Source organism: Ochotona princeps, chromosome 17, assembly GCF_030435755.1.
Source record: "Ochotona princeps isolate mOchPri1 chromosome 17, mOchPri1.hap1, whole genome shotgun sequence".
Classification (NCBI taxonomy): Eukaryota; Metazoa; Chordata; class Mammalia; order Lagomorpha; family Ochotonidae; genus Ochotona; species Ochotona princeps.
In genome coordinates, this window is record NC_080848.1 from 12,927,185 (window position 1) to 12,940,285 (window position 13,101).

General features: G+C 48.9%; 1 protein-coding gene across 1 annotated transcript in view; it reads right to left on the reverse strand.

The window, feature by feature from the left end:
• ITGB3 (integrin subunit beta 3) overlaps positions 1 to 13,101 on the reverse strand; it is a 42,300-nt gene that overhangs the window by 13,330 nt on the left and 15,869 nt on the right. The window contains exons 3-8 of the mRNA XM_058676704.1: positions 5,902 to 6,097; positions 5,068 to 5,320; positions 3,041 to 3,203; positions 2,288 to 2,449; positions 756 to 851; positions 327 to 416 (exon numbers count right to left, since the gene is read on the reverse strand). Coding sequence (XP_058532687.1) covers positions 327 to 416; positions 756 to 851; positions 2,288 to 2,449; positions 3,041 to 3,203; positions 5,068 to 5,320; positions 5,902 to 6,097 — 960 coding nt within the window. The remainder of the gene's footprint in view (positions 1 to 326; positions 417 to 755; positions 852 to 2,287; positions 2,450 to 3,040; positions 3,204 to 5,067; positions 5,321 to 5,901; positions 6,098 to 13,101) is intronic.

Genomic DNA, 13,101 nt, shown 5'->3' on the forward strand with positions numbered 1-13,101 from the left:
TCTTTTCTTTGCTGTAGTGCCCCAGATGTCCCAGATCCTGTACCCCACGATTTCAATTAATCCCCACACTCATTCCTTTCCACTTCCTCTGGACTCTCCTCCCCCTGTCAGGGCAGCTCCCTGGCACTTCTTTCAGGGCCATTTCCTTCTCAGAAGACTGTTCCCCACTCACCCCACCTTCCAGGACCTGGCCTCTGAAGCACAAGACAAAGGCAAGAAGGCTATGTGTGTCTGGCAGGGGGACAAGGGCCCAGGTGCACAAGCCATGTTGGGAGGTGGTGGGGGATGCATGTCCCAGGGTCCCTTTCCCAGCATGCGGCCCCTACCCCATAAGCATCGACGATGAGCTGGAGGACGTTGCTGGAGTCAGTGGACAGGACCCCCACCGTGGTCCCTGGGATGAGCTCACTATAGTTCTGGAAAGGAAGACAAAGGTGACCAGAGTGTACCGAAGCAAGGTGGCAAGCTCCCAAATCTCTCCCCCATGACTGACCAGAGCGTTTCCTTGTCTCCACCAACAGACAGATCTAGAGGTTCTTCATCCCAAGCACAATCACAACACTCTCGCCCTCCTCATCCCACTGAGTCATCCTCTCCACTCCCCACTCCAAACAGCAACCTGCCCCTTTTGGTAGGCTCAGAGCTTGAAGATGGGTTGAAGGAGAGTCTTTCACGACTCAGGCCACTGGCTGGCTGGCTGGGAAGGGTCTACCTGCCACAGGACCTGCTCCTGGAAACACCCAAGGCATAATCACCTGGTAGAGGTTGACGACCTTTTCAGTGACAGCAAAGATCAAATTGATGTTCTTCTGGGATAGCTTTTCAGTCATCAGGCCCAGAGAGGGATAATCCTAGGGGGAGAAAAAAAAGAAGAAAGGAGAGGCCAATGAAGGGGAGATTACATCACTGCTGGCTTCTAAGCTTTCTGGCTTGGCTGATTTGGGCTGTGGCCCAGACAGCAATGGTGCTTAAAGTTCATTAGCCCATAACCCAACAGAGACAAGAACAATAATATTTCAGGGCCTGTGTGGGGGCCTATCAACCCTCCACCTGAGGTACCAGCATCCCACACGGGCACCAGTTCAGGTCCTGGATGCTCCACTTTCCATCCAGCTCTCTGCCAATCAGCTGGAAAATCAGCCTCTACACTCCTCGGGCCTCTGCACCCACATGGAAAACCCAGAAGAAACTCCTGGCTTCAGTTTGTCTCATGTGACCATTTTGGGGAGTAAACCAGTGGCTGGAGGATCTTTCTCTCCTCTCTCTGTAACCCTGTCTTTACAATTAAGAAAACAAAATCTTTGGGGTAAAAAACGTAAAGCATGATTGTAAGCTCTAAGGCTGAAGAGATGCAAGCTAGGGGTGTCAAACTAAGCACCTGTTTCTTCCTTCTCGAATTCCATACACCCACACCACAGAGCAGCTCCCCTGGGCCAGGCCTGACTGTGCAGTGCCACAGGTTAACCACCCTTCTCCAGACATCTGAGAGAAGACAGGTTCAGACTCTGGAATTTTTCTGGATTTGAGATGGCTGCACAGATGGTCAGTTGAGCATCCCTAATCTGATCATCCTAAATGTGAAATGTGTTGAAATCTAAAAATGCTCAAAGAATTTCAAATAGTAAGGCATTTCATGGCATTTTAAATCTCTTTTTTTTAATCCTATTATTGATTTTGTTTTGTGGCTTTTCATTTAAGGGAATGTATAGTAGCTGTGTAATGGAGACTATCATATTCAGATGTGAGGATACCATGCAGTATGCATCTCTACTTCCAGACAAAGATGGACTTGCAATGAAACTGTGTACTATATCTTGACAATAGGATGCTGGACTCTCTACCATTGTCCAGGCCTGCAATGATGGACATATGACTGTCTATGAAGAACTATACTATAATAAGGATATAGGGAGTGATGGGGTAGCGAATTAGGGAGGGGATAAGGGAAATCCCAGGGCTATGGAATTGTATCATAAAATGATAATAATAAAAAGAAGCAAAAAAAATATTTATTCATTACTTGAAAGATAGATTTACAGAGAAAATGAGAGACAGAGAAGTCTTCCCTGGCTGCTAGGAGGCTGCTCATAAGGCATAAAGCAGTGAAAACACCAATCACAGTCAGGGCCTCTCAGTGGACTGTATCCTGAATGAAGGTGTCCTGTTGATAGGGGGGCAAAGACAGCCTGAAATCAACCCTTGGACCCTCCCCAGGCAAAAGGCTGCCTAGACTGGGGCAGACCTGGCCACCATGCAGACGGACCATAGCAGGTGCCTGAAATCTCACCATGGTAGTAGAGGCAGAGTAATAGTTGTCACCGCCAATATGACACTGCCCATCATTGGGCTGAACAATGCCGGCAAGCCTTCCGTCTAGTGCAATATGCGTCTTGGCATCCGTGGTAAACACCAACAAGTGGGATGCATCATTCCTCCAGCCAATCTTTTCCTGTTCAGAGAAATAAGGCAAAGGAGACAAATCAAGTTCAGTTACTGGTGAAGAACAAAGACCAAAGGCCTCTCTGGCTGCAGGGCTGGGCAGATTGGAGAAGGCTCTCAGTCTCATTTCTTGGAACCCAAGATGGTGGTTTCCAATTCAGGTGTCTCTGTGCTCCAGTCTCCTGGTTGATTAGTTCAAGCAGCCAAATGATACCTTCTCCATCCCTGAACAACTTTCACAATGACAATCACAGTGCCCATCTGGAAAGCCACTTATATCTGCACAGCTGGCAGGGTTCGAGGAAATCCCATTTGGACATCTGCCCACTTTGCTGAGTTAAGCTGACCCAGCCTCTACTCCAAAGTTGCTGCAGAGAAGGTGGGAAAAGGGTCTCCCTGCGAAGCTTCTAGGATCACTGAGCTCCAAATTAATGGCAGCTCTGGCCAGGGAGTGGAAAGAAGCAAAGGATGCACCTCAGGAGTAGCTTCTGACTCACCCTGCACCAACTTCTTCATTCTTATCTGTTTCACACTATAAAGCTGCAGGGCTAGCCACTTCCCCATTTTGATCTCCAACCACAGCTGGCACCCCAACACTCACATCACAGACTGTAGCCTGCATGATGGCATCAAAGCCCCCCTCTGGGGCATCTCGGTTCCGGGATACACTCTGCTTCTTCACTTCCTCATTGAAACGGGTCACCTGGTCAGTTAGCGTCAGCACATGTTTGTAGCCAAACATGGGCAAACAGGTGGTCTTCATACTGAAAAGGACAAGAGATGATTTAAGCAGACACAGGGATAGGAAATGCAGCAGAGGGAGTGGGAGCGACATAGGGGACAGACATGTAGCGTGGTATGCCCAGGCCTGGTCCACATAGCCACATTTACCCAAACAGTTCAAACTTCTCAAATTTACCTGAAGGGTCACATCACTTCACCTCCCACCAACCTATAGGGTATGAGAATGAGCTATAAACCAGACTGCCTGAGTCCAAACCCCAGGCCCTCACTGGCCTTCAAGGTCAAGGGACCTTCAGCAAGCTTCCCTCAAGCTAACTTTCGAGAATAGAGCCATGACAACACCTGTCTCCTGCCAGCTATTGCGGCGGGGCCGCAGTGAGTTGACGCCCATAAGTACTTAGCCAGAGGGAGGCTGTGGCTGTTGCTTTCATCTTAGGCTTCACACTTAGCTGCAGTAACAGCAAAGCCAGTGTCCACCAATAAGTGAACGTTCCTGAACCATCAGTAGATGATGCTAGAGGATGCCTCAACCTAAGAATTCATTTCATCAATGACTGACATCCTTACTGGCATCTTGCAATCCAGACAGAAGGTTAAAAGCTACATTGTGGGGCCCAGCGGCGTGGCCTAGTGGCTAAAGTCCTCGCCTTGAATGCCCTGGGATCCCATATGGGCGCCGGTTCTAATCCCGGCAGCTCCACTTCCCATCCAGCTCCCTGCTTGTGGCCTGGGAAAGCAGGAGAGAACAGCCCAAAGCTTTGGGACACTGCACCCACGTGGGAGACCTGGAGGAGGTTCCAGGTTCCTGGCTTCGGATCGGCACGTACCGGCCGTTGCGGCTCACTTGGGGAGTGAATCATTGGACGGAATATCTTCCTCTCTGTCTCTCCTCCTCTCTGTAATAAAGTGAATAAATCTTTAAAAAGAAAAAAAACTACATTGTGTAACTCTGAAAACTAAAATATATGTTCTGGGGCAGACATCCGGTGAAGTAAGTAGTTAAGACACTGCTTGGAACACCCGTAGTTAAGCAATCAAGCAGTTAAGACACTGCTTGAGACACTGCTTGGGACAGCTTGGCAGCCCTTATCAGAGTGCTGGGGTTCAAGCTCTGGCCCCACTGCTGATTCCAGCCTCCTGCTAATGCACACCCTGGGAGGCAGTCAACAGCTCTATGCTTTGGTCTCTGCCACTCACACTGGAGATCCAGATGAAATCCTTGGTGCCTGGCTGCAGCCTGGCTCAATCTTGACTGCTGACAGGTATTGAGGAAATAAACCAGTAGATGCAAGAGCTCTATCTGCCTCTCACTCTATGCCTTTCAAATAAATATAAATAAAATATTAAAATGAAAAGTAAATTCATACCCTGTCAGTAATCAATATTTTAAATTATTTCAACACATGTTTTTCACTATGTTAATTAAATAAGCCATTGCATTGTAAGCCATTTCTACTCCTTCCTATTCCTCTAGGTCATCATTTCTTACATTTTAACCCAGCAAGATGCATGGCCTCAACGTGAAAGACAGTAAAAACAGTAATAGAGTCAACTCTTCGGAAATCTGAGCATCTCTGTTGACTTATCCAAAAGTTTCTACCTCACTTCCCTCCATTCTCTCTTGCCTCCTATTCATTTGTAACCAAGTCCCAGAAGATGATGTATTTTCGCTCTAGGTCTCCAAACAGCCTTGGTCTCAGCCAATACAACACTCCACGTATACAGGCCCATTTGCCAAATGAGAAGCCCAAGGCAAAAAGGAGCTGTGCTTTAGCAAGAGGGCAGTCAGAAGGATACCCCAGAGTTAGAAACAGAAACCAGGACTGGGATGTGCACAGGACAACGAGCACTGGTGCTTCCTGGGCTTCTGCAGGAGGAACTCACTCATAGCAGGGGTTTCTGAGGGCCTCTGGCGGGGAGATGTACATGTAGGGTGACACAGGCTTATCCACGAAGGCCCCAAAGCCAATCCGCAGGTTGCTAGTGAGCTTGCGCATCTGGGAGGCCAGTTTGGTACCCAGGTTTTGGATGCTCCCAAGATCATCTTTCATGGAGTAGGACAGGTCCATCAAGTAATAGATGTCCACAGGGTAATCTTCCACTTGCCGTACTTGGATGGAGAAAGTCTTCGAATCATCTGGAAGGCAAGAGGATGTTGGTATTTTTCCTTTCTCTGAAACCCACAGCATCATACACAAGCCTTAGACAAAGTGGATCCCTCTTAGAGTCTTCTTGATTTAACTGGGCAATCAAAGTCAATGCTTGAAAAGGTTCTTAACCTAATCTTCTGTCTCTCCAGAGGTCTTCTGCCCCTATTTGTCCTCTCCATGCTTCCATCTCGAATGCCCATGAGAAAGGGACGCACACATCACTTGCTCATCCTATATCTCATTTTTCCCCAAACACAAAGCTATAAGCCAGGCAAAACAGGCATTGAAAGAAAGAAGAAACAATTTTTTTTGTACCCACTATGTCAGAAGGAGTAAAAAGTTTGCTTAAAGTCAAATCGCTAATACAAGGTGGAGCCACACTTACCTTCAGATCTGACTCAAGGCCCAACACCTTGCATTTCCTGCCACTTTCTTGTCCCCACGAGCCCTGCACCCTCTCCCCCATCTCCATCCTGAGCTACTTCTGCAGTATTTCCCTCTCAGACCTCCACTTGTGCCCTGCGCCCATCTATCCCAGGCCCTGCCCCTGGACGAGTCCCAGGCCTACCTGGCCGCAGTCGGAGCGCAATCCTCTGGGGACTGACTTGGGTCACCTGAGCTCTGTCTCCAGAGCCCTTGTCGCTGAGCGGCCTGGCCTCCAGGATCTGGGCCTCACTGACCGGGAACTCGATGGACTCCGGGGCACAGTTGTCCTTCAGTAGATTCTCCTTCAGGTCACAGCGGGATGAGCCAGGAGGCAGGGCCTGTGAGACAGAAGCCCATGGGGAAGCCCTCCACCACAGCAAGGCTGGCTCTCAGCCCCTCCCAGGATATTACAGTCTGTACAGCATGTTGCAGCTAAATCAGCAAAAATGAACTGCTGTGTTCCTTTCGGGAGTAAACCCCTTGGACTGTTGCAGAGAAAGGGGAGATGGAGGAATCAGAATACTGGATACCTGTTCACAGACTGAGGGTTTGTACAGTAAGATGCCTGGTAGGCTAGCACTTTCCAAATGATGAAATGCAATTCAAGTATTCCAAAGCCTATTTAGCTGATCTCTACCATATTTGATTTAATAAAATGCAATAGAATAGAAAATATCAAAGTGTATGAATGGTGTCAAATTCAAAGAACTTGTGTATCTTGGGAAGGGGGTAACATGTATAATAAATAACGATGTACAATGTATTTCTTTCTGTTGGTCTAGTTCAAAAGCTGTGTTAGATGCTAGCCAGGCTGTGAGTTCCAGCAAGGCAGGCACCGTCTATTCCTTGTTTCCTCTCTGTCCCCTAACCCAGGCTTTGCCGCAAAGGAAGCATGCATATGGCAAGAGAGAGGTGGGGGAGAAGGGGCCAGTGCAGAGAGCCAGGGCCAAAAGCACAGCAGATGGACCAAGGCTAAGTCTCAGCATTGCCAGCTGCTACTTACTAACTAGTTCTTTCGGCAAGAAACCCAAACTCTCCAAGCCTAGTCTTCTAAACTGCAACTTGATGATAATAGCAGCCTCTGCTTTGGTACTTGTAGTCACAAATCACAGGTGCAGAAAGTCGCCTGCTGGCACCCAGGGGCTGGGAGGAGGGAGAGAAGGCAGTTACTGCTTTACAGTCTCAGTTTTACAAGATGAAGAGTTATGGGGAGAGATGGCAATGGTGGCTTTATGCCACGATGAATGTACTTAGCACCACTGAACTGTACACTTAAAAATGGCTCAGACTATGAATCTGGGGCCAGGCATACAGACCAGCAATGAAGATGCCAGCCAAGACACTGGCACCACATGAGTGTGCCTGGATTCCTCTGGTGGTTCTGGCTCCTGATGCTGGTGGTGATGGCTCCAATCGTTAGGTTCCTGTTGGAGACCCGGATTAGTCCCTGGCTCCCAGCTTCAGCCTGGCCTGCATGTAGGGAGTAAACTAAAGGGCTCACTCCTGCCTCTCAAATGAAAGTATTTTTTTACATGGTAAATTCTATGCTAGGTCAATTTTGCCACAATAAAAATTACACAAAAATTCAGGCCCGGCGGCGTAGCCTAGTGGCTAAAGTCCTCGCCTTGAAAGCCCCGGGATCCCATATGGGCGCCGGTTCTAATCCCGGCAGCTCCGCTTCCCATCCAGCTCCCTGCTTGTGGCCTGGGAAAGCAGGAGAGAACAGCCCAAAGCTTTGGGACCCTGCACCCACGTGGGAGACCCGGAAGAGGTTCCTGGTCCCGGCATCGGATTGGCGCGTACCGGCCTGTTGCGGCTCACTTGGGGAGTGAAACATCGGATGGAAGATCTTCCTCTCTGTCTCTCCTCCTCTCTGTATATCCGGCTTTCCAATAATAATAAAAAAAAATTTTTTTAATTACCCAAAAAAATCAACGAATAACAGCCCCTCCCTTGCAGTAATATCAAAAAGAAGTTAATAAGACTGCATGTAAAACATACCTGTGTAGCAGAGTGCCTGGCATAGAAGAAATTAACTATTAGTATGAGATGCCTGATAAGTAGTTCCTGGATAAATTAATCATCAACCCAACTCCACGAGCATGGGAAAATGCCAATTAGCCAGGCTTGATCAAAACCTCTCCTATCACCTTCCTCCACCCAAAGGACAAACTGAATCCCCTTCCTAACACCCTGAAAGTAGTCCGCCAGTCCCTGGAGCTCTGTGTGTGCTGACACCCAAGCACTGGTTAGGGGACATGTTGTTCTAGAATAAACATGGGAAACCAGGAAGCAGCCTCAGTCCCAGGTCTGTCCCGAAGCCACCTGGTGACTTCAGTATTCCCCCGCTGAGCCTTGCTTTCCTTCCTCGCCTGTTCCACAAGCGAGGGAGAGGACACGCTGCTGTCCGTCCCATCCTGTTTGGGCCTCCAGCGAGCTGAGCCAGTACTGTGTGGACACCTTTGTGTGAGGGCTCTTTGCCAGTTTACACAGACTGGCTGGGAAGCTGGAAAACCCTCCCTGGTCCTATTTCACAGAGTCTAAACCTTCACGCTCTCCCTTCATCTACCCTCCCTGCTCACAACCTCACGACCACTTCCAAAAGTCAGCCAGGGGAACCATTCCAGCCCAGAGCAAGCTGTGTTCACATGGGCATGGCGCAGGAGCCGCTTGCCCCTGGGAGGGGCTCCTCTCGTGGATTCCTGCAAAGCTGAGCACTGCTGAGCAGCGTGAGCCACAGCAAGGGATGGGAAACTCCAGGGAGCAAAAGCAGTTCAGCCCGAGTGGTGCGGCTAGGAAGGGCAGAACCGAGAGAGCCATGAAAGTGTCTGGCTGTGATTACTCTCTTAAGTCTTACTACACTCAGACTGAGAGTCACACAGAGAGGCAGGAACGCGGGAGGGCAGAGTCAAGGAAAAGCACACAGGGAACTGGAGCCAAGATAGGACAGTGAACAGAAGGGATGTTGGCCCTGCCTCCTCAGGCCCAGGACACGGCCACCAGGCGCAGCCACACTCAACACCCATGCTCCAGGTTTCTCTCCTTCTGCCCTTTGACACGTGGAAGGGCTTGTGCACGAGCATGGGAACCAAGTGACCCACAATGTGGCAGGAAGGCATAAGGTCCACCCTCCAGCTGAGAACACCCCATCAGGCCTGTTCCCAGACTCTCCTCGACTCAGAAGGACAGGAGATCCCCCCTGCACCAGCTCTGGGTGAGGACAGAACAGCATGAGGTGGGGCGCCACAGGGGTGGGGTCTGGCTGTCCCCACCCAGCACTCCCTGGGCAAGCAATGTCTTACTCAGAAAGCCCCAGTGTAATCTGTGCTTCCAGCTGCCCACGGCACCCCAGCATGAAAAGCAACCAAAAAAGGCAAGGATCAGACCAGTCAGATGAGGAAGCAGTGAGGAGCTGATCCTTTCCAGGCAAGCCCAGAGGCTGAAGGCAGCCACAGGGAATGGGAGGCCCGACACTGAGGGGGGCTCCTAGCTCCTGGATTTCTGCCCTGGTGGCCCCATCTGAAGACGGATTGAAGCGCCTTGGCTTGCCTGAGCGTCCCCATTGTTTGTTCTGAAAAATAAACACTGGAAAACAAAAACTGCACGGCTGCCTCCCCTTGTGGTCATTGACATCAGAGGTCAGAGGTCAGGGGCGTCACAGGCCTGTTCAGCAGCCAAGGGCTCCCTGAGGGCCTCCAGTTCCAGGAGGAGACTATGGCAGCAACCTCAGCGTACTTGGTTGGTCCTCCCTCTGATAACCCAGGAGGATAGACTTCCAGGTGACTTAGAAAAAACGCAGTGAAGCTGGACCTTACACAAACAGGCCCCAAAGAGCCACGCCCCAGGGGAAGGTCCCAAACAGAGAGGGGAGGTGCCAGCCTGGATGCCTGCCAGAGCGGCTCCTTTCCCAGGAGGGTGACACACGCTGTTACTACCATGCTCTTTTAATACCATTTTGGAGCCTGGGGAAGCACAGCATGAGTAATCACCATCCTCTTGCCTGTCTCATGGGGCTGGCCAGGGGATCAAGGAAAGCTGGGAATGTCAATACCTCTACTATATGGAGACAAATACACCCAAATTCTTCCAGAGATGGAATAAACTCAGGAATGCAAATATAAGACCACTTTTTTCTACAATTACCTGTGGATTGTAGCCACTACTACTGTTTTCTTGGAGGGCAAGCATCAGAATGCCCCTATAGCTTTCTTCACCCCAAAGAGTGACTCTTAAAATGAACATTTATCTTTCAGATTAAAAATAAATAGAAATGTCAATTAATTCCATAACGATGTCAATTGTTGCTGATGGTATGTTAGTGCTTTTATTTGACCGGGATGATACTCTGCTGGCTCTGCCCTCAGACCAGAGAGGGTCTACCCAATAAGTAGTTGGACTTGACTGGACTATAAGATGTTGGACTCTATGCTTGGCATATACTTGTAAAGAGGGAATCTCAACTGAACTTGAACTATGGTTATGCAGCAGGGTGGAGGAACCCACCACGGGGGGAGGGTGTGGGGAGGTGTGAGGAGAATCGCAGTTCCTATGAAATTACAACACAATGTAATTAATGAATAAATTTAATAATAATAAAAAAATAAATAAATAGAAAGAAGGGCTGGCATTGTGGCATAAGGAACCAAACTCCCACGGAGATGCCTGCATCCCACATGAGCGCCAGTTCAAGTCCTGGCTACTCTGCTTCTGATCTAGCTCCCTGTTAACGTGCCTGAGAAAGCAGCAGAAGACAGCCCAAGTACTTGACCCCTGCCACCCACATGTCAGACCAACATGAAGTGGCAGGCTCCTGGCTTCAACATGAACCAGCCCCAACTATTGTAACCATTCGAAGAGTGAATCAGCAAATAGAAGATCTTTCTCGGTTGCTTTGGCTCTTTTTGTCATACAGCCTTTCAAATAAATACATTAATCTTAAAAAAAAAAAAACTTAAAATTTCTGTAGTGATTCCTGAAAAAAAAAAATAGAAAAAGCAGCAGATAGTGTGACTGAAGCTGTGAGAAACTGAAAACCTATAGTGACCTAAACCTTCTCCTTGAACTTTAGAGAAGAAAATGAGAAGGAAGTGCCATTCTGTGTCTTTCTCTATTTTGCTAAACATAAACCCATTCTTCCTCTTTTATCCTTGAATAGCAGAGTGTGATCTCCGCCTCCCAGTGTGCACCCAGGCCTACGTAAGAACCCCAGGAGTAGGTACTGGCCAAGCCATTAAGACTCCTGCTATCCATACCCCAGCATTTGGGTTCGAAGCCCACCTCTGGCTCCTGACTCCAGCTTTTTGTTCATGTGGACTCTGGGAGGCAGTGATGATGGCTCAGGCAATGGGGTTCTTGCCTAATCAGGACTGATACGAACTGAGCTCCCAGCTGGAACCCCACCCAGCCCTAGTCCCACTGTAGACACCTGGGGAATGAACCAGTGGATGAGAGCTAGCTTGCTCTCTCCTCACTCTCTCTAATCCTGCCTCCTTCCCTCTCAAATAAAGAAATACTTTTTAGAAAAGATTTCTGGTATTTCCCTTCACCATATGGTCACCAAATTTAGCAACTACTGCAGGTATACTTACACTAAAGCTTATGTAATTCAACCTGTTGCTTAATTCAGCTACGCAATCTGCATTAATTAATATACCCCAATCTCCACCCACCTCAACCCAAGGATCAGATCCTTCCATTGGCAATGTTTGTCAAGCCTACTATCATGACAGCCCATGCTGACGCAATAGTTCCAGGGTTCATCCTGGAGACCTTCATTGTTGACAAGCATAGCAGGCAAGTCTTACCACCTGGTGAGACTGTGAGGAACTAGGCTCCAACAGGGCACTCCTGAGACCACACTCCAAAGTGGAACCCCCTAGAAAAAGCTAGACCACAAGTGACCCTAATTCGTGTCTGTGTGCAGCTCTCCAAGAACACACCCTGTGCCTGTGGGCCCAAAACTCCAGGCTCATCCACGCTGGCCACGATTTCCTATGGCCAAGCCAAGCGTTTGCTCTACACACCCAAGAGCTGCCGGCCTTTAGGACCAAGGCAGCACTGAGCCCAACCAGTTGTTTTTCCAGGCCTTGCCCGCCTGGTGTGAAGCAGGGGACTGCAACGCCAATCATCCTCCTAATCACATGCCAAGTGGACCTGACCATTCACCCCTGGTGAAGTCAGTGACCACCGGCCTGCACAGAGGAAGAGGGCAAACAACAAAAGCACTCGTGTTCCTGGTACAGTGCACGCCTCCCAGTGACAGTAGTGCCATTCACTCAGCCCTGCATCCCCTGCTTCCGGTTCACGTTCTACTCTCCCAGGGAGCATCTCATCGGACTTTCCAATTCTCCTCTCCTTAATTTCCTCTGATCCTAGCTGTACCCGTTTCTGCATCCCGCCCCTTTCCCAACCCTCCCACCCTGCCCTGGAACTCTTCATATGATTTAATCCTGTAAAATGAATAAAAAAAATCAAAGGTTGACTTCACACATACAGTGGAACAGGGTCAGGACACAGGTTAGAGAACATCATCGCGCTTATGACCATAGTGGGGCCGCAACAATCTCATGGTGTATTTTCAAACCACTAGAAGAGTCTGGAATTTCCCAACACAGAAAATTCACACGTGCTTGAGTAGATGGACACACAAATTGCCCTGACTTGAATATTATACACTAAACCCACGTATGACATTATCACACAAAAAGCCCATTAACACGAACTAATATTATGTGTCTGTATGAGCTTTTTAAAACAGCAGTGGGAGCTTGGTGCAGTGACTAAGGCACTACCTGGGATGTTAGACTGGATCCAAGTCCTGAGTAACAGCCACATTCCTGATTCAACTTCCTGCTAAGTGCACCCTGGAGGCAGTAGGTGATGGTTCAAAGGGTCTCTACCACCCACGTGGGAGACCTGGACTGAGTTTCCAGCTCCTAGTTCAAGTCTGGCCCCTAGTGCAAATCTGTTGTAGGCGTTTGGTGTGTATAGTAGTAGTAGGGAGCTATCTCTGTTTCTCCATCTCAGTGTGTGTGTATGTGTATGTGTATGCCTCCCAAATGAATAAATAACTTTTGAAATAAATATGAAAAGATTCACCTCAGTCACCCATAATTATCCTACACTTGCATCTTCAGAACGTGGTCTTGTGACTTGATGGTTTTGCCAGTCAGACCCCAGCCCACCTAAGCTGCATAGTTAGTCCCTCTGCTAAGCTAGAATCATGACATGCGGAGGCAGTGAGCGGGGGAGGGGGAGGCCAGTACGGCAGATCCTCCAAGAATTGGGTTTTATTTCTTCCTTTACTCTGAGACTATGGATGATGCCTGCATTGGCCTCTTGT